This window comes from Ochotona curzoniae, unplaced genomic scaffold, assembly GCF_017591425.1.
Source record: "Ochotona curzoniae isolate NIBS_2020 unplaced genomic scaffold, NIBS_Ocur_1.0 scaffold_4701, whole genome shotgun sequence".
NCBI classification, from domain to species: Eukaryota; Metazoa; Chordata; class Mammalia; order Lagomorpha; family Ochotonidae; genus Ochotona; species Ochotona curzoniae.
Genome location: NW_024467122.1, coordinates 75,023,686 through 75,046,775, shown reverse-complemented (window position 1 = coordinate 75,046,775; position 23,090 = coordinate 75,023,686). Strand labels below are relative to the sequence as shown.

The following is a 23,090-nucleotide window of genomic DNA, read 5'->3' as shown; positions in this document are numbered from 1 at the left end:
GTATGGGAGACCCAACCATGGGTACTGGGACAGAGTGCACAAGCGGGAGGGGACAATGGGCAGGGCAGTGGAACAGTGCTCTGACCCCTGCACACAAGACATCCTCCAGGGCCCCCAGGGCCTCCAAGGTCCGGGGCTGGCAGGGTGGGGGGTACTGCTTGTACCTATTTCACAAGCAAAGAGGCACCTGCACCTACCCTCAACCTCTGGGGAGACTTGGCTGGGGTGGCAGGGCAGGGTCAGGCCTCCTTGCCATGGTTTTGGGGGTTTTGGGGGTCTCTTTCTGGCTCCCCAGCTCACAGGTGCAGCCTGGAATGCTGCTGTGCCAGCCCCACCTCAGGGGGGCCTCTTAGCATCCAGCCCAAAGCTCCCCAGGGGGTGTGGGTGGTGGGGCTTCCTAGGGAATGGTGAAGATGGAAATGCCCCAGGCCAGCCCTCTACCCCTAGTCTTTCCCTTCTCTGGCTGGAGTTCAGGATCAGCAGGGCCTGGCCCGAGAGGTTCCCTGGGGAGGCACAGAGACCTGGAAGCGCCCAACGGCTCCAAGGATCCCCAGAGTGCTGCCAGGGTGCTGGTTGATCCTCACAAGGAGGCAGGACCTGGCCAGGCCTGGGCATGAGGCCTCCCAGGTTCCAGAAATGAGTAGTCTGTCTTCCAGCTGCTTAGAGAACATGGTTACACCTCTCTGAGCACCGAGGGTCCCCCTCAGGCCAACATTTGATGCTCAGCTCCCAAAGGCAGATCACCTACCCCTGGAGCCAGGACCAGACGAGGTTTCAGATCCTCTTTCTCCAGGAAACCCACCTTGATTTCCTTCCCCACCCCACCTCTGCCTTGATCCCCCCACCTCCATTCCTGGTGGGCAGGCCTCGCTTCCTCAGCCTATGTGTGTTCTTTTCCCAAGGCCCCTGTCTATCCTCAGACAGGGAGCTGTTTGAGAGCAGCGTTCCTAACAGCCCAGCACAGTCAGCCTGGCTGGGCCTGTCTGTGTCCTATGTCTTAGCTAGACTACAATGGCCTCAACCCCTGCATCTGCCATTATCTGTCCAGCCTCCATCAGTGCGTCAAAGCTAGCGTCCCTCTCCTTGGCCAAAAAGTGGCAATGCAGATCCCATGCCACCTGTTGTCACCTGTCACCTGGAAGTCCCATGTGACAGCAAGGAGACCTCAGGTGACCCTAAAACACACTTCTGGGCCACACCCAGCCACCTCAACTGCCATCTCCACCTCACCCGCAGCCGGCTTCTACCCGGAGGCTAATGAAAGTTGGGAGATGCCACCCAGGCCAGTGCTCACCCCCCAGCCTGCCAGCACAGATAACTGGGAGATGATAGTGATTTTGGTGCCACATACCTGCTGTCACTTGTTTGTTTTGGTAAGCCGCTGCCACCTGCGCCTGAGGTGGCTGCAGTGCACAGTGAATTGCCTCACCTGAACCTGGCCGGGGTTGGTGTGATCCTGTGGGTAACTCAAGTAACAGTTGGTGTAAACAGCTCAGGAGTTGGGGGTGGGGAGGACGCCAGGGGGAAGGTCATCAGAGCAGCACATGACCCTTCAAAGCCTCCAAAGTAAACGCACCGGCCTGCACCTGCCCTCGTGCTGCCCACTGCCCCCCGCGGCAGTGAGCAGGACCCGTGCAGGCCTCCCCGGCCTGGGACAAGGCCTCCCCTCCATGGCCCCTATTCTGGGCCTAAGCCTTCAGAAGGAGAAACTTGCCCAAACTCCTGGCAGCAGCCCCCTCCAGGACAAATGGCCCCTTCCCACCCACCCTGCACCCCTAGCCGACTCACCTGGGCCATCCACCTGGCGGTCATCCTTCACCTTCTCTGGGGCCAAGGGTTCTGGAGTGTGGCTCAGGGACTCCTTGGACAGTGGCTGCCTGTCTGCTGGGGAGCTGGCAGGGACAGGAAGCAGTGGTCAGGACTGCAGGGTGCCCTGAGGAGAGGTGGCCACAGGCGCCACTGGGGGCCTTCCAGAGCCCCTGGGGGGGGGGGTCCTCCATGGAAGGTGGCCAGTGGGGCCTAGATGGTCAGAGTCCAGGGCTAACAAACCCTGCCTCAATCCTAGCCCCACCCCCTCCCTCAGGCTTTCCATGGCTGGGAGAAAGAACCCAGGGCCCACCATGCTGTGTGACTCTGGGCAAGGTCACGTCGCTCTCTGGGGCTCCATGCCCCATCCTCATCCTCTTTCCCCATCCTCCCCCCCCATTGGTCTTCCAGGTTTGGTCATTCACAGCCCCAAGGGTCTCTAGGCTTCTCAGCTCAGCTCAGCCCCACCGGCCCTCAGTATTGTTCCTCTTTGGGGTGCACCCAGCCATGCTGCAACCCTCCTTGCGAAGTTGGGGGAGCAAGCACATGCATTTGGGTACACACCTCAGGCCTGCACAACGCTGCTGGATTGCCCAAACCCAGGCATTGGCTGACTCCACAGAGCCCACTGCAGTTGTGCAGTGTACAGCATGGGCAGCTGGTCATAGCAGCCCCAAGGATGGGACACGCTGGGGCTCTGGGGAGTCCCATGTGTGTGTCAGCACCCAGGAAGCTGGGCCAATTACCTGCTTCTCACATTCGGCCTGACTCCTTGGTGGTTCTGCAGATTCAAACTAAGTTTGCCAACACACCTGGGCCCACCTGGCAGCCGTCTGTTTAAGAACCTGAGACAGACACCAGGTGGTTATGAAGGGTGGGGTGGGGGACTGGGAGAGGGCAAAAGGTGAGGAGGTGGGGAGGGGTGCTGAGGTGGCCCCTGGTCCAGAACTTGGAAAAGGAAGCCCGAACAACCTTGAGGTCGCTATGGCAACCTGCTCTAGGTGGAGGAAAGCTGAAAAGGCTGTATTTAGGGGGCTCTCTCTGGTTGCTGCAGGACCTGAACTAGAGTCATCTGGGGATAAAGAAGGCTGGGGTGTGACTCACAGCTCCAGACTCAGACAACCAACAGGAAGATTGAGGGAACATGTGCCCAGGGCGCAGATCCCCACATGCAGCACCGTGACCTTTACCCACCAGGCTCCATCCTGGCCTTGATTGACAGCGGGGCTGGGAGCCTTTTGGGAATCCCAGCTGCAGGGCCACCTGCCAATTAACCCCGGGCTGTAATCTGCCCCCATCACAGCTGCCTCCACACGAGGCCCTAGAGTCTGTGTTTAAAACCTTCACCAGTGCGCTAATGACACTTGTGTGTCACGGGGCTCTGGTTTTACAAGAGCTGAACAAAGGCGACACAGGGAAGTCAAGGGCAGCCGCGCGCCAAACCTGCCTGGGACCTGCTTGTTTACAAGGGGAGGAGGACGAGGGCGGGCAGCCCTGGTGCCAGCCAGCGTCCCAGCTCTCGGGGCTCCACCCGTTCCTGCCCAGCAGCCCCACTGGGTTTCTCTCCCGTCTCTTCAAGCAGCAGTGGACCCTGGTCCTGTGCCAGGACACCCTGGGTGCCAAGATGCCCTGGGTCCTGCTATTGGTACCAGGAGAACCTCGGGCTCATGCTTGCTTCTGTGGGATGCGCAGATGGAGAGACGGTGGACACTCCATTTCCAAATGAGCTGAGCTTGCTTTGCCCCCCCCGCCCCCCGCCCCCTTGCTAGGACCTTGGAGATTTGAGGGAGAGATAGAGCGAGAGCCAGAAGGAGAGCAAGAAAGAGATCTTCCACCTGCTGTTTCACTCTTCAAATACCCTACCACAGCCAGGAACTGGCAACTCCATCCGGGTCTCTCAGACTAGGGGCAGGAACCCAAGTGCTGGGGCCACCTTGCCTCCCAGGGAGCAGGGCAGAAGAAAGCTAGAGTTTCTGAGCTTGTGGCTACTCTGGGAGGGACAGGTGGCCGGCGGGTGACCTCCCTAGGTGAGGATCTGTCCCAGGTGGTGGTGGTGGGGGGTGACGGTGCCTCTGCCCATAGTGATGACTGATTTCTTCCGGTCTTTCCGGAAGATTTCCCCTGCTGGAACGCAGTGTCCTCGAAAGCTGGCAGAAGTCGCAGAGCAGGTCCCCAGCCTTGACAAAAGGATTACACTGGAGGGAGGGTTCTGTTTGTTTGGGACTGGCATTGTGGAGTTGTGTCACAACTGTGACACTGCCACCCCGTAATGGAGTGCAGGTTCAAGTCCCAGCTACTCCACTTGTGATCCTGCTCTCCACTAATGCACCTGGGAAAGTAGCCGAGGATGGCCAAGGTCCTGAGATCCCTGCACCCACGTGGAAGACCATGATGGGATGGTGCTCCAGGCTCCTGGCTTCAGCCTGGCCGAGCCCTGGCTGTTGCAGCCATCTGGGGAGCGAACCAGAGGATGGAATATTTCTTTCTCCATCTCTCTCTCTCTCATACCTCTGAATAAATAAATCCTTGAAATTTACTTATTTATTTGAGAGAGAGATAGAAAAAGACACACTTAAAGAGATGGAAACTGTAAAAGAGGGAGCATGTGTTTGCCATTCACTGGGTCATCCTCTCATCCCCAAATGCCCACAGCAGCTAAGACAGGTCCTGGTCAAAAGCAGGAGTCAGGGGCTCAACTCAGATCCCCCACACATAGGCAAGAGTCCTAACTAGTTAAACCAGCACCCACTGCCTTGGCCCCCACTCCGCACTGGCACAAAGCTGGTGTTAGGAGTGGGCACCAGGGGTCCATCTGGAATTTGCAATTCTGAGGCAGATGGCGAGGACCCGGAAGGATGGCCCTTCTGCTTGGTGAGGACGAGGTCTTGGGACACCCTTGGCTCCAGTGTAGGGAGGAAAGCAAAAGCAACTGGTTTTGCTTCTACCCAGCCAGCGAGCCAGACAAGTCGGCCAGAGAAGGGCGGGTCTGAGCAAATCCGTGTGGGGGAGGCAGAGGAGACTGGGAGAGCCCCGAGTGACCTCTCTGTTTATCATCCTCTGCCAGAGGAGTCCCATGGGGACTGTCTGAACCCAGAGCTTGCCAAAGCTCCTTTCCCTCCTCTTTCAGGAAGTTCTCCTAAATTTTTCCTCAACTCCTTCTTGCCCTTGTAGCCTGGGACACTCTAGGTTTGAGCCTGGAAGGCTGGCCAAGGCTCTGTAGATTGCTTAAGAGTGTGGGGGTCACTCCTGACTGCCTGCAGGCCTGGAAGACCCGAAGCCTGGACTCTGGAAGTGTTGGCATGAAGCTGCGTAGAACTGAAGTTCACCCATCCAGGCTCAAAATATTGGATAAGTTTTATGGCCCAGACTGGTCACTGTGCCTTTCTGAACCTCGGCTTTGTGGGGAGGTGGACGTGCTTAGGAGTGAGTTGGCTCTCACTGTGGACTCTCAAGGGTCTCCTGTGAGTAACAGGAAGCCAGACAGAGAGGATGACGGAGTTGGGGGAGAGACTCCCCAAGTCCCATCTGGGGTGGTTAGGAGTGGAGGCACTCCTTGGGGGAGGTAGGCTGGGAGGCCAAGGTAGGGCAGGGTGGGACTGCGTGGCAGGTGGAACCCTGGTTCCTTACACGGACCTTAGGCTGAAGGCAGCAGCCCTGAGTAGAAGTACCTCTGGCATGGTTCCCGGGGCTGGGGTGGGGGGCCGGCCACACCCCGCGTACTGGCCCGGGAGTGCACGGGAACCTGAGAGAGGCCCGGCTCGGCCGAACCGCCCTGCAACAGAGACACACAGAGTGAGTCACAGACGGGGGCAGTTGTCCTTCCTGGGAGTGCCTCTCCCACTCCTGGGGCCAGGCACCTGGCTGGAATTTACTCCCCAGAGAGTTGGACATTCAGCAGGGTGAACAACAGCACACTCCTTCCCCTGAAGGAGGTGGCCGGCTGTGGCCTCTCAGTTCCCCCAGGGACTCATCTTTGCAGATACCTGTTTTCTGGAGGCTTCTGGCCTCAGCTCTATGCCCCCTGCCAGGGTCTGGCAGGTGGCACCTCTCCCCAACCTAGGAGGCACAGAGGGGAGAAGAAAGTGCCTTATAAAAACTTGGAGAAGAGGCACAGTTACCTAAACCTTTCCCCTAGGCTTAAAAACCCTAAGTAGGGGAAGCCAGCGTCTCCTTCACCACCACCCAAAGCGACAACACAGCGCTTATTAAAGTCACCCCTCAAAGATCAGGACCTGGCCAGCTCTCTCTCCTGACCTGATATCCAGCCAACCCCGGGGACTTGCCCAGAGGGGCCACACCACTCACCTCCTCCTGGGCAGGGCACTGGCAGGTAGCCGGGCACGCACCCCCTCCACTCCTATGCGGCTAAGGCATGGTGCGTCTGGGAGCCGGCTGCCGCTGTGCCCCAGGTTCTGGGTGATGAGGCAGCGGGGCTGGGCATAGCGTGGGGACCCGCCCCAACCCGCCCCCGGGCTGCAGGTGAGGTGTGGCCCCAGATACCTCTGACCCACCTGGCACAGGTCCCAGCTGCCCACCTGCGTGACGCTTACATAACAGGGGTGTGAGGCAGGTGAGGTACCTGCCGGTGCGGGTCGGGAGACAGTGTTTTGGCAGCGATCCTGGGAGGAGCCTCAAAAGATGCTCCTCCCTGTGGCATGGGGTCCCCCCGGGGGCTGGGAGGGAAGCTGACGTGTGTGTGTGTGTGTGTGTTTAACCACTTTTACTTTGTTAATCACGTGTGCCATGTCAAGCTTGTCTCTTCTTCAGACCCCCATTGGGCAAGGGTTTTTTTGTTTGTTCTCCCTGAAAGGACCCATTTTCCGGATGTGGTGGGGGAGGCCGGGAGAAGGACCCTGGCCTGCTGCGTTTTACCCTTTGTTAACATCGTAAAAAAAAAAAGGCCAGCCCTCATTCTGGTACCCGCCTCCAGAGGGTTCCTTGTTCCCCAAAAACAGATGTCCCCACACCTGGAACTTGGCCTTCTCGTGCCCCCGTGCCCCCTCCCCCTGCCGCCTCTGCTCCCAGGCCTGGCCAGCAGGTAGTCAGCAGCAATTGGTCTCCTTCCCACCCACCTCGCTCAGTTCCCTGAGGTGTGCGGCTGGGCCTCTTTGGAAAGTGCACCCACCGCTTCCTCTCCAATCACCACCTGCAAGCTTGGGGCAGGGTTGGTGGGAGGAACTCGAATGTAATGAAAAAACCAAGGCAGCCCTGGCGGGGATGAGGGGGTGGATTCTGAAGTCCCTATTTTAAGGCAAGGTGTTGCTGTGGACAGGGGTTTTTAAAAGGCCTTGAATCTCGTGGGGGGTGGGAGGCAGATCTCCATATTGCACATGGAGATCAATGCCAGAGCCCTGGTTCCAGATGGATCTGCCCCTCGCCACATTCCAATCCCCATGGCTGCCTTTCCCAGCCACCCTCACCCTCTGGAGTGCTGGTCCTGAGCCTTCAGTGGGTTATGCACCTGCTGGAAACTCTCTCTACCCTCAACACACCCCTTGTTCCCCAGGAATCCCCCCTAGGTGGGCCTATCCCTCTCCTCTGCTCCTGTTCTCCTGGCATCTGAGCCACGGGCACTGGGCCTCACGGGGCTGGAGATGGTGGTAGGGATGGCCTTATTCACCTCACACAAGCTGGAAACCTGTACCCACATCCTCTGCCCCTCGTGGACTTTCCTCACCCAGGAAGTTGGTGCAGGGGTTTGGCATGATGCCAATGAGAGATGACCCTGAGGATGCTGCCATTCTGCCTCAAGTGCCTGGGGTTCAAGTCCTGGCTCTGCTCTCCACTCCAATTTCCTGTTATGGTGCACCTTCTGGGGAGACAGCAGGTAAAGGGTAAAGTGCTTCTTCCCTGAATGCACACGGGAGGTCTGGATTGAGTTCCTGGCTATCGGCTTTGGTGTGGGCCAGACAGTTCCTTGAAGGCATTTGGGGAGTAAATCAGTGGGTGACAGCTCTCCTCCCCCCCCTCCAGTGTACACTCTCACTCTCTCACTTGCAAATAAACAAAAATGTTTAAAAAATCACTTGGGGACTAACACTGTGTCATATCCCATATGGGCACTGGTTCGTGTCTTGGCTGCTCCACTTCCCATCCAGATCCCTGCTTTTGACCTAGGAAAGCAGTAGAGGATGGCCTGAGTCCTTGGGTCCCTCCACCAACATGGGAGACCAGGAAGAAGCTCCATATTCCTGTCTTTGACCTGGCTCACCCCCAGCTTTTGTGGTTATTTAGGAGGGCAAAACAGCAGATAGAATATTGTTTTCTCTCTCTCTCTCCCTCTCTTTGTAATTCTGACTTTCAAATAAGTAAAGCAAATATTTAAAAAAAAAATCAAAGTGGTTTGAAAATTTCAATAGTTAGAAAGCCAGCACATGGATCTTTCCAGAGTCAGGTGGGCCTGGGCATGTATCGTTTTTCCTTTCCTTTTCTCTGCAGAACCATCTCTTCCAGGAAGCCCTCTGGGAGCTTCCTCTTGGAGCTTCCCCAACCCATGCCCTCCCAGAGAGCTCAGCACTAAGGGACCAGGGGGCCGCTTTTGTGATTGCTCCTTTCCCAGAACCTGGCGCCAGGAGCGCTGTGCCCATGCCTGCCTGGGCTGGGGGCGGTAGAGGGAAGAAGCCTGGATGTGGTCTAAGAATGATGGGCACAGGCCCGGCGTGATAGCGTAATGGTTAAGGTCCTCGTCTTGAACGTGCCAGGACCCCATATGGGCGCCGGTTCTAATCCCAGCAACTACACTTCCCATCCAGCTCCCTGCTTGTGGCCTGGGAAAGCAGTCGAGGACAGCCCAAAGCCTCGGGACCCTGTACCCGCGTGGGAGACTGACAAAGACACCGTCAAGGTCACCGTGGGGCACTGGAGTGGAGTGTGGGGCAAGGGAGCTCTGTGAGCCTAGAGGAGGAATCTTGCCCAAGGGCAGGAGCTGGAATCTTCCATGTGAGGCAGAGGGCAGGGGCCCTGGGCAATAGAGAAGCTGGGGGGTTGGGGAGGGGCTGGAAGAGCTAGTACAGCAAGGCCTTGGCGACAGACCCGGGCTGTGGGCCACTCCAAACCTTGATTCCTGGGCTCACAGCCCTAGGGCCTCAGGCAGAGACAGTGACCTGCTGGGGATCCAGGGTCTCCTCAAAACTGTGAAAGCAGATCATCACCCCTTTACTTCCCCCACCTGCATCCACCTGAGGAATGCATTCATGCTAGGTACTCTGGTTCCCAAGATGACACAGGCCCAAGGGTAGCATGTTTTTAGGAGGCCTCATCATCTCCCAGGACCCATGGCAGCTTCTCCTTGGGCCCCTGCCGCGGTGGGCGGAGCAGTCTAGCCAGCCAGTTCGCTTCTAACCCAATTGCCAGGGCCTGGAGTGTCCCAGAGGCTGAAGCCGAAGCCCACTGCCTGGAGCTGGCCATGGAATACGTGCAGCCAACAGCCTGCTGGTCCCGGAGGGTCCCTGGAGCCTGGGACACCCGACTTCTCCCCCAGCCCAGGATTGGCTTCAGGGGTATGAGATTGGGCAAGAACCTGGATGAAGAGGACGATGAAGACAGGAAGACCCTGAGCAGGGGTCAGGCTATACAGCAGCAGGAGACTGCTCTCTTGCAGGGGTGGGACTTCTTTTTTTCTCCCAAGGGTCATTTGGACATTTATAGCCTCATTTATAACAGTAGCCTTCGAGATGAGCCTGTTGTTGCTTTCTGGAATTTTGAGTCCCCACCTGCCCATTGCCTTGGCAGGGCCACCAGACCAAATGATTTCCGAGGATCTCCTACCCCTTAAAGGAATTTTATCTTGCTTTTATTTATTTATTTATTTTTCTAGCCAACAGCTACCATTTACATCATATCTGCTGGGCAGTATTCCAATTATTTTATATATGTTAGCTCACTGAACCTTCTCAATAATCTTATCAAATAGGCACTGAATTGTAATCCCATCTGATGAGGAAGTAGAAGCTGGAGGCAGAGATGGAGGGACTTGCTGAAGGTTACACGCTGGTGAAAGCGAGAGTCAAGACGCAAAGTTCAGTGGACCAGGTCCAGATTTCATGCGCTTACCCCTTCACACACTCCTCCCAGCTCCATCCACATGCCTCCCTAACACAAGATTTTGCCAACCACAACTCACTGGCAAAGACAGAGCACGGTGGCTTAAAGATGTTAGTTAAATGTGCATGTATTCTTTAAAAAGAATTATTTTGTTTTTATTTGGAAAAGCAGATTTACAGAGAGGAGAGACAGAGAGAGAGAGAGAGACGTCTTCTGTCTGCTGGCTCACTTGCCAAAGGGCTGCAATAGTCAGAGCTGAGCCAATCTGAAGCCAGGAGCCAGGAGTTGCCTCTGAGTCTCCCACATGAGTGCAAGCGCCTACAGACTTGAAGCACCCTCTGCTGCTTTCGCAGGAAGCTGGACTGGAATCAGAGCAGCCAGACACAAACCAGTGCCCATATGGGAGGTACCCAGACTACAGGATGCCAGCGTCGCAGGCAGAAGCGTGGCTCACTGCATTTCAGTGCCGGCCCTGAATGAATACGCATTTACAACTCTTCAACTTCACATACTGCTGATTCCCGTCAATTCCCATTCAGTCCGTGCTATGCAGCACACAACACAGAGCGACCGGACACCCGGACCAGTCGCAAATGGGAACAAAAGAAAAAAAAGTAATCATTCCAAACAAATCCTCATAGGACACAGATGTTGTGGATTCACAACAGCTCTTAAGAAACACATAAAAATTCAAAGGACAAACCGACATAACTGGGGCACAGAGGTAGGACTCTTGACTGACCAATGCCACGTTTAAGACAAGCACCATCTCCGAAATGGGAAAGTCACTAGATGTGCCTAAGAGCAGACAACAAGCTAGAAGGCAATAGGAGTGCAGCAGAGAAGGAGTGAAATTCAGGACAAAGACAATAGAAAATCTGTAAGAGAGTATAGAGAGAAAAGGATTAAAAAAAAAAAGATTTATTGGGCCCAGCACAGTAGCCTGGTAGCTAAATCCTTGCCTTGCATCCGCCGGGATTCCATATGGGTGCCAGTTTGTGCCCCGGCTGCTACACTTCCTACCCAGCTCCCTGCTTCTGGCCCGGGAAAGTAGTACAGGATGGCCCAAAGCCTTGGGACCCTATACACTTGTCGGAGACCCAGAAGAAGCTCCTGGCTCCTGGCTTCAGATCTGCTCAGCTCTGGCCATTGTAGCCATTTGGGGAGCAAACCAGCCACATGGATGATCTTTCTCTCGGTCTCTCCTTCTCTCTGTAAATCTACCTTTCCAATAACAACAACAACAAAATATCTATATTTATTTTTATTAGAAAGACAGATTTACAGAGAAAGATCTTTCATCTACTGGTTAATTCCCCAAATAGTCGCAACAGTCAGAGTCCAGCAGATTTGATGCCAGGAGCTTCTTCCAGGTCTCCCACGCGGGTGCAGGGTCCCAAGGACTTGGGCCGTCCTCTACTGCTTTCCCAGTCCATAAGCAGGGAGCTGGATGGGAAGTGGAGCAGTCATGACACGAACTAGTCCCTATATGGGATTAGAACACTTGGAGGTGGAGAACTAGTCACCAATCCAAGAAAAGGATTTTTAAAAGAAATAACAAAGAAATGAAGTGAGTGGGACTGTTGGGATGGTAACATCCCCAAGCTGTTGTGTGAGTCAACAGCAGGCCTGTCCAAACAAAAGCTGGCTCCTTTGCAGACTGACAAGCTGCTCCTAAAATCCACGTGAAAATTCAAGAGACTCAGAGGAGCCAAAGCAGCCTTTTTAAAGTTAATAGTTTATTTGAAAGAGAAAGATTCTATCTGCTGATTGAATCCTCAAATGGCCCACATGACCAGAGCTGGGCCTGTGCTGAAGCCAGGAGCCATAACTCCATCCAAGTCTCCTAGGTGGGTGGCAGGGAGCCCCTGCGCGCAGCTGTCACCATGGCCTCCACGGGTGTGCAGGAAAGGATAGACGAGATTGGGAGTTGAAGCTGGGGACTGAACCAGAGGATCCGACGTGCGGTGACCTTACAAAGCACTGTTTTCTTTTTCTATATTTTTTAAAGATCTTTTTAAAATTTTTATTGCAAAGTCAGATATACAGAGAGGAGGAGAGACACAGAGAAAGATCTTCCATCGGATGATTCACACCCCAAGCAGTCGCAATGACTGGAGCAGAGCCAATCCAAAGCCAGGAGTCCGGAGCCTCTTCCAGGTTTCCCACGCAGGTGCAGGATTCCTAGGCTTTGGGCCGTCCTTAACTGCTTTCCCAGGCCACAAGCAGGAAGCTGGATAGGAAGTGGGGCTGCCAGGATTAGAACTGCTGCCCATATGGGATCCTGGCACATTCAAGGTAAGGAATTTAACCACTAGGCTACTGTGCTGCCCTCCCTTTTTTTTCTTCTCTTAACATTTATATTTGAGAAAGAGAGAGAGAAAGGTGTTCAATTCTTTTATTTACAGCACAAATGGCTGAAATGGCCACAGCAGGGCCGGGTGGATTCAGGAGCCTGAATTCCATCCAGGTCTCCCACACGGCTGGTGAGGCCCAAGCACCTGGGCCATCTTTTGCCGCTTTAGCAGAGAACCAAACTGGGAGCAGAGCAGGCAGTACTTGAACTGGCACTCTGATATGGGATGCCAGTGTCCCAGGTAGTGGCTTAACCCACTGTGCCACAATGCCCACATAATTGACATTTAACTAGTAAGCTAAATGTTGGCCCCACAAAACAGTCTTGAAAAAGAACAGCGTTGGAGGACATGGAGTTTCTGATGTAGGCTACAAACCTCCATCCATCGAAGCAATGACATGACAGAGTACAATTAGCAAATATTGAATGGAACAAAACAGAAAAATCAGAAGAAATTTACAGTGAACTGATTCTCAGTCAGGATGCCAAGTCAATCTAGAAGGGTAAAGAACTGTCATGCTGGTGATGCTAGAGCAATTGTGTATTTATACACCAAGAAACTGGGAGTTGGACCCCTTCCTCACAACACACACACACACACACACACACACACACACACACACACTCAGTCTCTATGAAAGACTTAAAATTGCAAAGCAATTAAACTGTTGGCAAATCTGGGCCAGTGCCACAGTATAGCATGTTAAGTCTCCTACTGTTGTGCTGGGATCCCATATGGGCACCAGTTCATGTCCTGGCTGCTCCACTTTCCACCTAGCTCACTGCTTACAACCGGGGAACACAGCAGAGGATGTCCCAAAGCCTTGGGACCCTGCACCTGTGTGGCAGACCTGGAAAATGTTCCTGGCTCCTGGCAGCACCCTAATGGGATTCCAGCAAATGCAAGGAGAGGAATTTAGCTGTTAGGCTATCGCACCAGGCTCCCAAAGTTAAAATCTTGTGTCTTTTAAGTGATGCTATCAAATACATGAAAAGTTAGCTCACAGAGTAACAGAAAACATGGACCAAGTGGGTAAGTGGTAAGGGAATTATATCCAAAACTCACAAGGATCTGCTACAATCAAAATAAAAGGACAATTAATCCAAACAAAACAGGACTTGAGAATTTCCGTGGGCATACAAAATGATACAAACATTTAGTGCATTAGAAGTTGCTCAATATAGGGCCCAGTGTGGTGGCTTAGTGGCTAAAGTCTTCGCCTTGAATGTGCCAGGATCCCATATGGGCAGCATTCTAATCCCGGTAGCCCCACTTCCCATCCAGCTCCCTGCCTGTGGCCTGGGAAAGCAGTTACGGACGGCCCAAAGCCTTGGGACCCTGCACCTGTGTGGGAGATCCGGAAGAGGATCCGGGCTCCTGGCATCAGATTGGCTCAGCTCCAGTCGTTGCAACTGCTTGGGGAGTGAATCATCAGATGGAAGAGCTTCCTCCGTGTCTCTCCGCTCTGTATATCTGACTTTGCAATAAAAATAAATAAATGCTTTAAAAAAAAAAGGAAGTTGCTCAATATAGTCAGTCATGAGGAAGTACACATCCAAACCACAGTGACGTCATATTCCATATCTGGTGGGACAGCCACTTAGTACCCAAAACAATAATCCTGTGCACAGGGAGATAGAGGCTTCCATGCTGCTGAGGAGTGAGGTGGAGTAGGGAACACGCTCCCTATTTTGGCAACCTTTCTGGAAGTTTCTCAGAACGTTATATGTAGAGCTACAAGGCAACCCAGCAGTTACCCCCAGGAAAGCCAGGAGAAATAAACACGTGTCCACACAAAGCCCCAGAAACAGCAGTTCAGTGCGTGACTTTTTCTGTAACAGTCCAAAGGTGAAAACAACCCAACAATGGATAAGTCTACTGCGTGTGACATTTAACGCAATACTACGGGATCATAAAAATGTTGCAGTACTGATAGGCGTTGCAGCAAGGGAGACGAACCTCAAAGACGAGCCTAGGGGAGGAAGCCAGTTGCCGTGGGTCAGATATCCTGGCTGCCCACGGAAATGACATGTCCAGAGTAGACAGATAGGGTCAAAAAGCAGATTTTGGACCTGGTGCTGTGGCCTAGTGGCTAAAGTCCTCGCTGTGAACACACCAGGATCCCATATGGGCACTGTTTCTAATCCCGGCAGCCCAGCTTCCCATCCAGCTCCCTGCTTGTGGCCCGGGAAAGCAGTCGAGGATGGCCCAAAGCCTTCGGACCCTGCACCTGTGTGGGAGATCCGGAAGAACTCCTGACTCCTGGCTTCAGAGTGGTGCAGCACTGGCTGTTGTGGTCACTTGGGGAGTGAATCATCGGAGAGAAGTTATTTCTCTCTGTCTCTCCTTCTCTCTCTATATATATGTAAATATCTAACCTTGCAATAAAAATAAATAAATCTTAAAAAAAAATATCTCTTCTAGAGCTGAGGAAATTGAAGAGAAATGGGAAATGGCTTTCATGGTTTAAAAATTCAAACACCACTAAATTTTTAAACTTCATTTTTAAAAAATATTATTTACAAGTTATTTGTTAGGACCAAGAATCAGTGGCAGAGACAGATATTTTCTAAAAACCAATTCATACTCCAAAAGCCTGCAACAGCCAGGCAGACCCCATCTGGGTCTCCCATGTGGGTGGCAGGGTGTACTACCAGGATGCACATTACCAAGAAGCTGGAATCAAGGGCTGGAGTGATGGCTCAACTGGCTAACTCTCCACTAAAAGCATCAGTGTCCCTGGTTTGTGTCCCAGCTGCTCCACTTCCCATCTAGCTCCCTGCTCGTGGCCTGGGAAAGTTGTACAGATTGGCCCTTGGGACCATGCACACATGTGGGAAACCTGGAAGAAGCTTCTGGCTTCGAGGTGCCCAGCTCCAGCTGTTGAGGCCATTTGAGGAGTGAATCAGCAGATGAAAGATCTCTCTCTGTCTCTCTTCTCTGTAAATCTACCTTTCCACTAAAAAAAAAGTATTTTAAAAATAAAAAGAAGCAACATCAACCAGAATGGGAAGCAGGGTCAGGGTGTAAACCCAAGCACTTTAGTATGGCATAATTTACTTTAATACAACAGGTGAATTAAACTAAGTAAAGCTATTACATTTTTATTTTGTATTTTTCATTTCATTTTAGTTTTTAAAAAAAGTTTATCTCTCCATTCTTTTTTTTTAAGATTTATTTATTTTTATTGGAAAGTCAGATATACACAGAGGAAAGACAGAGAGGAATATCTTCTGTCTGATGGTTCACTCCCCAAGCGGCCGCCACGGCTGGAGCTGAGCCAATCCGAAGCCAGGAGCCAGGAGCTTCTTCCAGGTCTCCCACGTGGGTGCAGGATCCCAAGACTTTGGGCTGTCCTTGACTGCTTTCCCAGACCACAAGCAGGGAGCTGGATGGGAAACAAGGTCACTGGGATTATAACTGGTGCCCATATGGGATCCTGGCATGTGCAAGGCGAGGACTTTAACTGCTAGGTTACTGCTCCAGGTCCTCATTTTATTTTTTTTTTATTTTTGCAATATTTGTTTATTGGGCCTAGTGGCTGGGGTCCTCACCTTGGATGTACCAGGATCCCATATGGGCACTGCTTCTAATCCTAGCAGCTCCATTTCCCATCCAGCTCCCTGCTTGTGGCCTGGGTAAGCAGTCAAGGGCAACCCAAGGCTTTGGGATCCTGCACCTGCATGGGAGACCCGGAAATAATTTCCTGGCTCCTGGCTTCGGATTGGCTCAGCTCCGGCTCAGCTCTGGCTCTTGTGGCCACTTGGGGAGTAAATCATCAGATGGAAATTTTCCTCTCTGTCTCTCCTCCTCTCTGTATATCTGATGTTGTAATAGAAATAAATAAATCTTTAAGAAATATATTTTCTTATTTATTTGAAAGGCAGATTTACAGAGAAAGAGAGAGCTTTTTTTATCCACTGATAACTCCTCAGTTGGCTGTGACAGATAGAACTAGGGCAGGCCAAAACCAGTAGCTTCTTCTGGGTCTCCCACGTGGGTGACAGGGGTCCAAGCACTTGGGCCATCTTCTGCTACCTATCCCAGGCCATTAGCAGAGAACCGATTAGGAAGTGGAGCAGCTGGGACATGAACCAGTGGCCATATGGGATGCTGGTGTCACAGACAGTGGTTCAATCTGCTACACCATTACACTAACCCTTACGTGCATTTTATATTCAGTAAAACTGCTTTATATCTTATCTAGTAACAATTTGAGCGATCTAGTGTAGATTTCATTTGAGTCCTTGAGAAGAAGGAAGAGACAATGGGATAGAAAAACATGTGTAATCTCCTCAAACCATATTTGGTTTTAAAAAAAATCAACCTTTAAAGCATAATTGAAAACCTAGAAATGACAGGAGAAGGTCACTCAACACTTTTGTAGTGAACCGTGGATGGACAATCGCCCCTCTGCCCTGTCTCTAAGCTTTTCAGGGAGAATGAACAAATAAACAAATACAAGCTTCAGAAATGGAAGCATTGGCCCCTGACTCTCTTGGGACACCTGCAGGTCACGAGGTTGGAGATGATGTACAGAGGCCACTTAGAAACAGGGACACTGAAGCGCTCCACTGTCTCTGGTCCCTGATTAGCGGGTCTTCCTGCAGGGGTCAGAGGTGAGTCAAGAAGTTTGCTGCTGGTCTCCAGCTGAAGCCAGGAGCCGGGAACTCCATCCTGGTTTCGTGATGGGTGCAGAGGCCCAAGCACTTGGACCATCTTTGGCTGCTTTCCCAGGTGCATTAGCAGGGAGCTGGATATGAAACAGAGCAGCCAGGATTAACTAGAACCCATATGGGATGCCAACCCCACATGGGGTGGTTTAGCTTGCTTTATCATGATACTATGGCCTTTCCTAAACTAATTTTTTCAAAAAGATTTGTTTATTTTTCCTGAAAAATCAGTTATTCAGAGAGGAGGAGACATTGAAAGGAAGATCTTCCATCCAATGATTCACTCCTCTTGTAGTGCAACAGCCATAGTTGAGCTGATCTGAAGCCAGAAGCCAGGAACTTCTTCAGGGTCTCCCACAAGGGTACAGGGTCCCCCACAAGGGTACAGGGTCCCAAGGCTTTGAGCCATCCTTGACTGCTTTCCCAGGGAAAAGCACCCATCCACAAGCAGGGAGCTGGATGGGAAGTGAAGCAGCTGGGATACAAACCAACACTGATATGGGGTCCTGAGCATGCAAGACGAGGACTTTAGCCAATAGGTTACTGCACCAGGCCCTAACTTATCTTTTAATTCCATTCTTTCAGGAAGTTTTTGAAGTTCCCTCAAATAGTTATATACTGAACATTTGTAAAATTTACAAAAAAAAAAATTGCAAGATAGAGGGAGAAAGAGACAGAGTGCTAGATGAAGAACTCTTCTACCTACTAGTTCACTCCCTCCCCAAAAGCCCACCACAGCCAGGCCACAGCTGGGAGCTCACTGCAGACATCCCACGTGGGTGATAGGGACGTGCTGCCCCTGGCTGTCTGTATCAGCAGGAAGCTGGGGTCAGGAGCCAGAACTGCACAAGTCCCCACTCTGCTCCTGATTCTAGCTTCCTGTTGAAGTGCACCCTGGGAAGGCAGCAGGTGATGCCTCATGGGATTGCGTTTCTGCCATCCACATGGAAGACTTGGGTTGAGTCCCTGGCTCTCAGCTCCTGTCTGGTCCCAGCTGTGGATGCCAGTTCCCTGACTCTGAAATCAATGAAATCAATAAGTCAATACATGTTGGAACAAAGGGTCCACTGTAGATGTCCACATTCCACGCCGGCATACCTGAGTTCTGGTCTTACCTCTGGATCCTGATTGAAGCTCCTTGCTCACACAGACTTGGGGAGGTGGCAGGGATAACTCCGGAACCTAATTCCCTGCCACCCACATGAGATACCCGGATTGAGTTCCCAGCTCCCAGCTTTGGCCTGTCTTAGCTCTGACTGTTGTGGGCACTGGGGATGTAAACCATGGATGAGATCTCTCTCTCTCTCTCTCTCTCTCTGCCTCTCAAATAAGTAAATAAATAGATTTTAAAAAAAAGATTTATTTTTATTGCAAGGTCAGATATACAGAGAGGAGGAGAGACAGAGAGGAAGATCTTCCATCCAATGATTCACTCCCCAAGTGACTGCAAAGGCCAGTGCTGCGCTGATCCAAACCAGGAGCCAGGAGTTCTTCCGGGTCTCACACAGGTGCAGGGTCCCAAGACTTTGGGCTGTCCTCAACTGCTTTCCCAGGCCACAAGCAGCGCGTTCAAGGTGAGGACTTTAGCTGCTAGGCCATGGTGCCAGGCCCTAGATATTTTTAAAATTAGCAATAATCACTTCAAAACACTCCAGGCATTCTTATCATTAGAGAAATCCTGCCAAGGGTCCATAGCAGCTTAAGTCCTCGCCTTACATGCGCCAGAATCCCATATGGGCGCTGGTTCTAATCTGCTTCCTTTCCAGCTCTCTGCTTGTGACCTGGGAAAGCAGTCCAGGACGGCCCAGAGCCTTGGTATGCTGCACCTGTGTGGGAGACCTGGAAGAACTCCTGGCTTCTGGCTTCGGATTGGCTCTGCTCTAGCCATTGTGACCGCTTGGGGAATGAAATAATCAGACAGAAGATATTCCTCTCTGTCTCTCCTCCTCTCTGTAATATCTGACTTTGCAATAAATAAAAAAAAAAAACTTGTGCCAAACCATCTCTCTTCTCCCTCTAGCATGGCTGAAATATGCATAAGCAGCAAGAACTTGAATGGACCGACATGGAAATGCCACCATAACTACCTCAGAAAGCTTCTGGCAGCTTCTTCACACACACACACACACACACACACACCTTCAGACTCATCAGTTTCGATTCCCAGGGCTGTATCCCGGAAAACAAGGACAGGAGATGTATACAGGAATTTCACTGCCTTGCAGGAAGGATAATGGTTGATCGAGTTGTAGATGAGCTGTATTCTGGAGTGGAAGAGGGCAATGCAATACAGCGAGGGAGGCAGCAACACCTGTCACAGGCATTCAAACCCAGGCAGGACTGCGATTGCCTCGTTTTAAAAGGCAGAGAGAAAGGATTTCATCTATTGGTGCACTCCCCAAAGACAGGAGCCAGGAGCTTCTTCTGGTTCTTGCATGTGGTGCAGGGGTCCCAGTACTTGAGCCACCTACTTTCTCAGGCCATTATCAGGGAGCTGGATCAGAAAAGGGCAGCCATAAATCCAACTGGTGATCATATGGGACACCACTGATGTTGCAGGTGGCAGCATTACACTCTACCCACAGCCCCGGCTCCAACATCTTGGGGCCAGAATCAGAGTAAGCCCTCACTGTCCTTCACATGATCACAACCTTGAAAGTTTCCAAAACGTTTTCCCAGCTCAAGTGTTCCTCACGGATTCCTGGCAGGGAGCCAGGGTTCACCAAAGAGCCAGGGCGCGGGAGTGTCTTACAGGATCCAGGGTGCAAGAGGACGCTTGAACGCTTGGTACCACAGCCACTGACCCAAGATGAAACTGCTTTGGCAGGAATGAAGAGTGAGTTCCCTGTCCCAGAGATACCCAAGTCAGATTAGATTTATAATGTACGAATGTTGTAACAGAATGAGTTGGACTTAGTGTACCAAGGAAAAACAAATCTCTGTGGCCGACACCATGGCACAGCAGATAAAGCTGCCACCTGTGGAACTGACATCCTCACACGGGAGCTGGTTCAAATCCTGGATGCTCCTCCTCTGACCCAGCTCCCCCTGGGGAGCTAGCCTGGGAAAGGAGCAGAGGGTGGCCCACATGGGAGACCCAGAAGAAGCTCCTGGCCTTAGGACCCGGTGAGAGAATGAAACAGAAATGAAAGAGGATCTCTCTGTGTGTGTCCATCTGTCTCTCTCTTTGTAACTCTTTCAAAATAAAATTCAAAAATATTACCAACAACACAGTCAGGAGTGTGGCACAGCAGCTGCTGCCTATGACACCAGCATCTCATATGGATGCTGGCTCTAGTCCCAGCTGCTGCACTTCTGATCCAGCTCCCTGCGAGTGGTCATGGGAAAGCAGTGGAGGATAACCTAAGAGCTTGGGCCCTGCAACCCACATGTGAGACCCGGATAGAGCTCCCAGCTCCTGGCTTTGACTTGACCCAAGCTGTGGCTGTTAGAGCCGTTTGGGAGAACAAACCAGCAGATAGAAGATTATGTTTCCTCCTTAAATCTTTCTCTTTGTAACTCTGCTTTTGAAACAAATAAAATAAATCTTTAAAAAGTACAACATTTCAAAAGCATGTGTAATTGTGATAAAATATAAAATAAGTGATTGGCCATATTTAGGCATGAACATCCACATCATGGATGCATTCCCTCTGTGTTTTATGCCTTTGACGCCTGTGACAATTACAACTCAACAAGGACTCATATTTTTACTGCTAAAGGCCCATCGTTCTCAGGAGCAGGTGGACTGCTTAAGCACTTGCTTTCCTGTACTACATCTACATGCTTATCACAATGCCTGGCTGCTTACCCAGAAGAAATTTTGAGTCTGTAAAGGCACAACAGCAATGGAGACACCAGGGCCTGAAGATAAAAAACAATCACCATGTTTCTGGGTCATGGGCAAGTCAGGGAGGGTGGGACCAGGAGGCCTGGAATGTTCTAGATCCTTCAGGACACCCAAGTAACTCTGCATTGATTGTGACTGCACCCCAAAGGTGGGGAGCTCACTCCCTGCCGTCCCTGGAAGCTTTGGGAGCAACCTGTGATGATCTTCAGGGGAGTCCCACCAGTATCCGATCTTTAGACAGGCTATGCTGGAAGAGTAGGCAGCTCTGGTGAATGTAGTCTACAGAAACGGCCAGATGGGGCCCTGGGGGAGGCTCTCTGCTGTTCCCCAGCCTCCAGCCTCCCCAAGGTCTGCTTCCCCCTGGCTACGGCCAGACCCACCTCCCCCAAGACAGGCTCTCCCCAGCACCTGCTGTGTCCCTGCCTCCCAGGATTCCTCCTTGGCCTCCTCCTCTGGCCCTGACAGATGGCCCCTCCTTAGGCCACAGCCCAAGGACCAGCAGAAGTTCTCATGACGCAGCAGATTTACCTCCTCCATTTTGTGGATGGGGTAAACAGAGCTCAGAGAAAGAGAACGTCTCAGCCAGCATTGCAGAGCAGGGCAGGAGCAGCACTAGCCTGCCCCACTCCCCTGCCGTGGCAGGGGCCTGTCCTGCCATGGTCAGGGCTGCTGGGGCTGTGTCGGGGATCCGGTTGCTTTGGCCAGCGTATTCACAGGTGCACATGACTCTCCCATGGCACCAGCCTGGCAGGTGTCTTCTCTTCCTTTACCCAGAGAGGAATGCTGCGGCTCTGGGCCTGGGTTCTGGCCCTGTTCACCCCTGGCCCCCTGGGAAGACTTCCTTCCCTCTACAGGGTGGTCTGGGGCCAGGCAGTCGTCCTGCACTTTGAAAAGTGTTGGGGGGGGGGGTGCCTGGTGCATGGTACATTTCCTCCCACCCTGCTCTATCTCCCTCCCTCCCAGCCCCCAGTGGGGACTGTGGCCAAAGTACACTGTGGCCAATTCCATCCACCCTAACTACAAAGGGTTCTGACCTGCCGGCTAATCTCCACTTCTATCCTTCCCCTACCCAGTCCCGTGCCCACCCAGAGCTCATAGCTCCCAGTGTTGTGGTGTCCCCACATCCACCATCTTGGTCCCATCCTCTTCTTGGCCCTCCTAATTACACAAGTGCTCTGGTCACAAGCTTCTCCCCTCTTGCCCTCAGCCAAGCCTCCTCAAAGTCATGTCCCCCTGCATATCTGCCTCCCAGCCCTTTCATCTTGAGACCATTGCCTCCTCCAATTTCTTGGGTAGACAAGCTGGGGCCCAAACAGGCCTGATGGATGGCTATACATTTGCACTGTGAAGGAGCCGGAAGGCGACCCTGGCTACTGCTCATGGACGTGCATGGGAAGCTGCAGTCCAGAGAGGCCACAGGGACTTGCCAAGGTCACCCAGCTGGTGGGTGCCAGAGCCTTCAGCTGCCTTGACCTTATCTGTCATTGTCCCCCTGCCAAAAGCCCCAAAGAGACACAGGTATGTTCTCAAAGAAGGAGATCCACACTCTGAGATGTGAACCACTGGGCCTGCAGTGGGTTGCACTGCTGTTGACCTTGCCCAAGAGGAGACCAGCAACTCATGAGTGCCCTTGCAGGGCACCAACCAGTGTCCCCCATCTGGGGCCGATTCTGTCCCATGGCTCTTCCTGAAGCCCTCCCTGTCCATTTCGCAGATGTTGACAGCAACTTGCCCAGGTTCACACAGCAGAGTTGAGTTCCCAGAGGGCCTCAGGCCCCACCACCTCCTTACCTGGATCCCAGGCTGTCCTGGGTGGTCCCTGCATTGGCATCCAGCCGGTTCTCCTGGGGGGCATCCCTGCGGTCCGGCATGCTGGGGTCCCTAGCAGGGCAGCCACAGCCAGCTCCAGAACTGCGTGGCATCAGCCGGGACATCCACCAAATATAGGCAGCTCTCCCACGGCCAGGGTTGGCCTTGAGTGGGCCGTGAGGGCGGGCCGGGGGCGGAGTGGGGCAGGGACAGGGAGGGGGGGCATGGAGGAAGGCAGGCACGGACTGGACCTAGAGAGACCCATTTCCTCTCTATTTTTAGCGGCTCCGAAATGTTCCTCAGTGTCAAAGTGGCTCAGAATTAAAACTTTCCTTTTCTTTGTGGTTTTGTTTCCTGGGGAGAAGAGGAGAATGTCAATGAGGCCACTGTTCTTTTTGATGCAAATGTGCCTCTACACTCCCAGGAGGCTGGGCCAATAGGCACTGGTGCTGTTAGGTGCTCCCCACCAGAACATCCTCCCTGGCTTTAAAAGGTCACTGTGGAGCACCAGGCTGAACCAGCTGTGGGCAGGGTATGTGTGCTGGGTGTTGG

At 52.5% G+C, this 23,090-nt stretch overlaps 1 protein-coding gene across 3 annotated transcripts in view; it reads right to left on the bottom strand.

Annotated features, from left to right (window-relative positions):
* The window catches only part of ACSBG1 (acyl-CoA synthetase bubblegum family member 1), a 43,280-nt gene extending 20,629 nt beyond the window's left edge, over positions 1 to 22,651 (bottom strand). For 2 of the 3 annotated variants that reach the window (XM_040968911.1, XM_040968912.1), the window contains exons 1-2: positions 22,521 to 22,651; positions 1,789 to 1,892 (exon numbers count right to left, since the gene is read on the bottom strand). In XM_040968911.1, coding sequence (XP_040824845.1) covers positions 1,789 to 1,892; positions 22,521 to 22,651 — 235 coding nt within the window. Of the gene's footprint in view, positions 1 to 1,788; positions 1,893 to 2,552; positions 2,652 to 5,439; positions 5,572 to 22,520 lie in introns of those variants that run through there. The other variant, XM_040968910.1, reaches the window with a different exon arrangement.
* Positions 22,652 to 23,090: the final 439 nt, after the last annotated feature.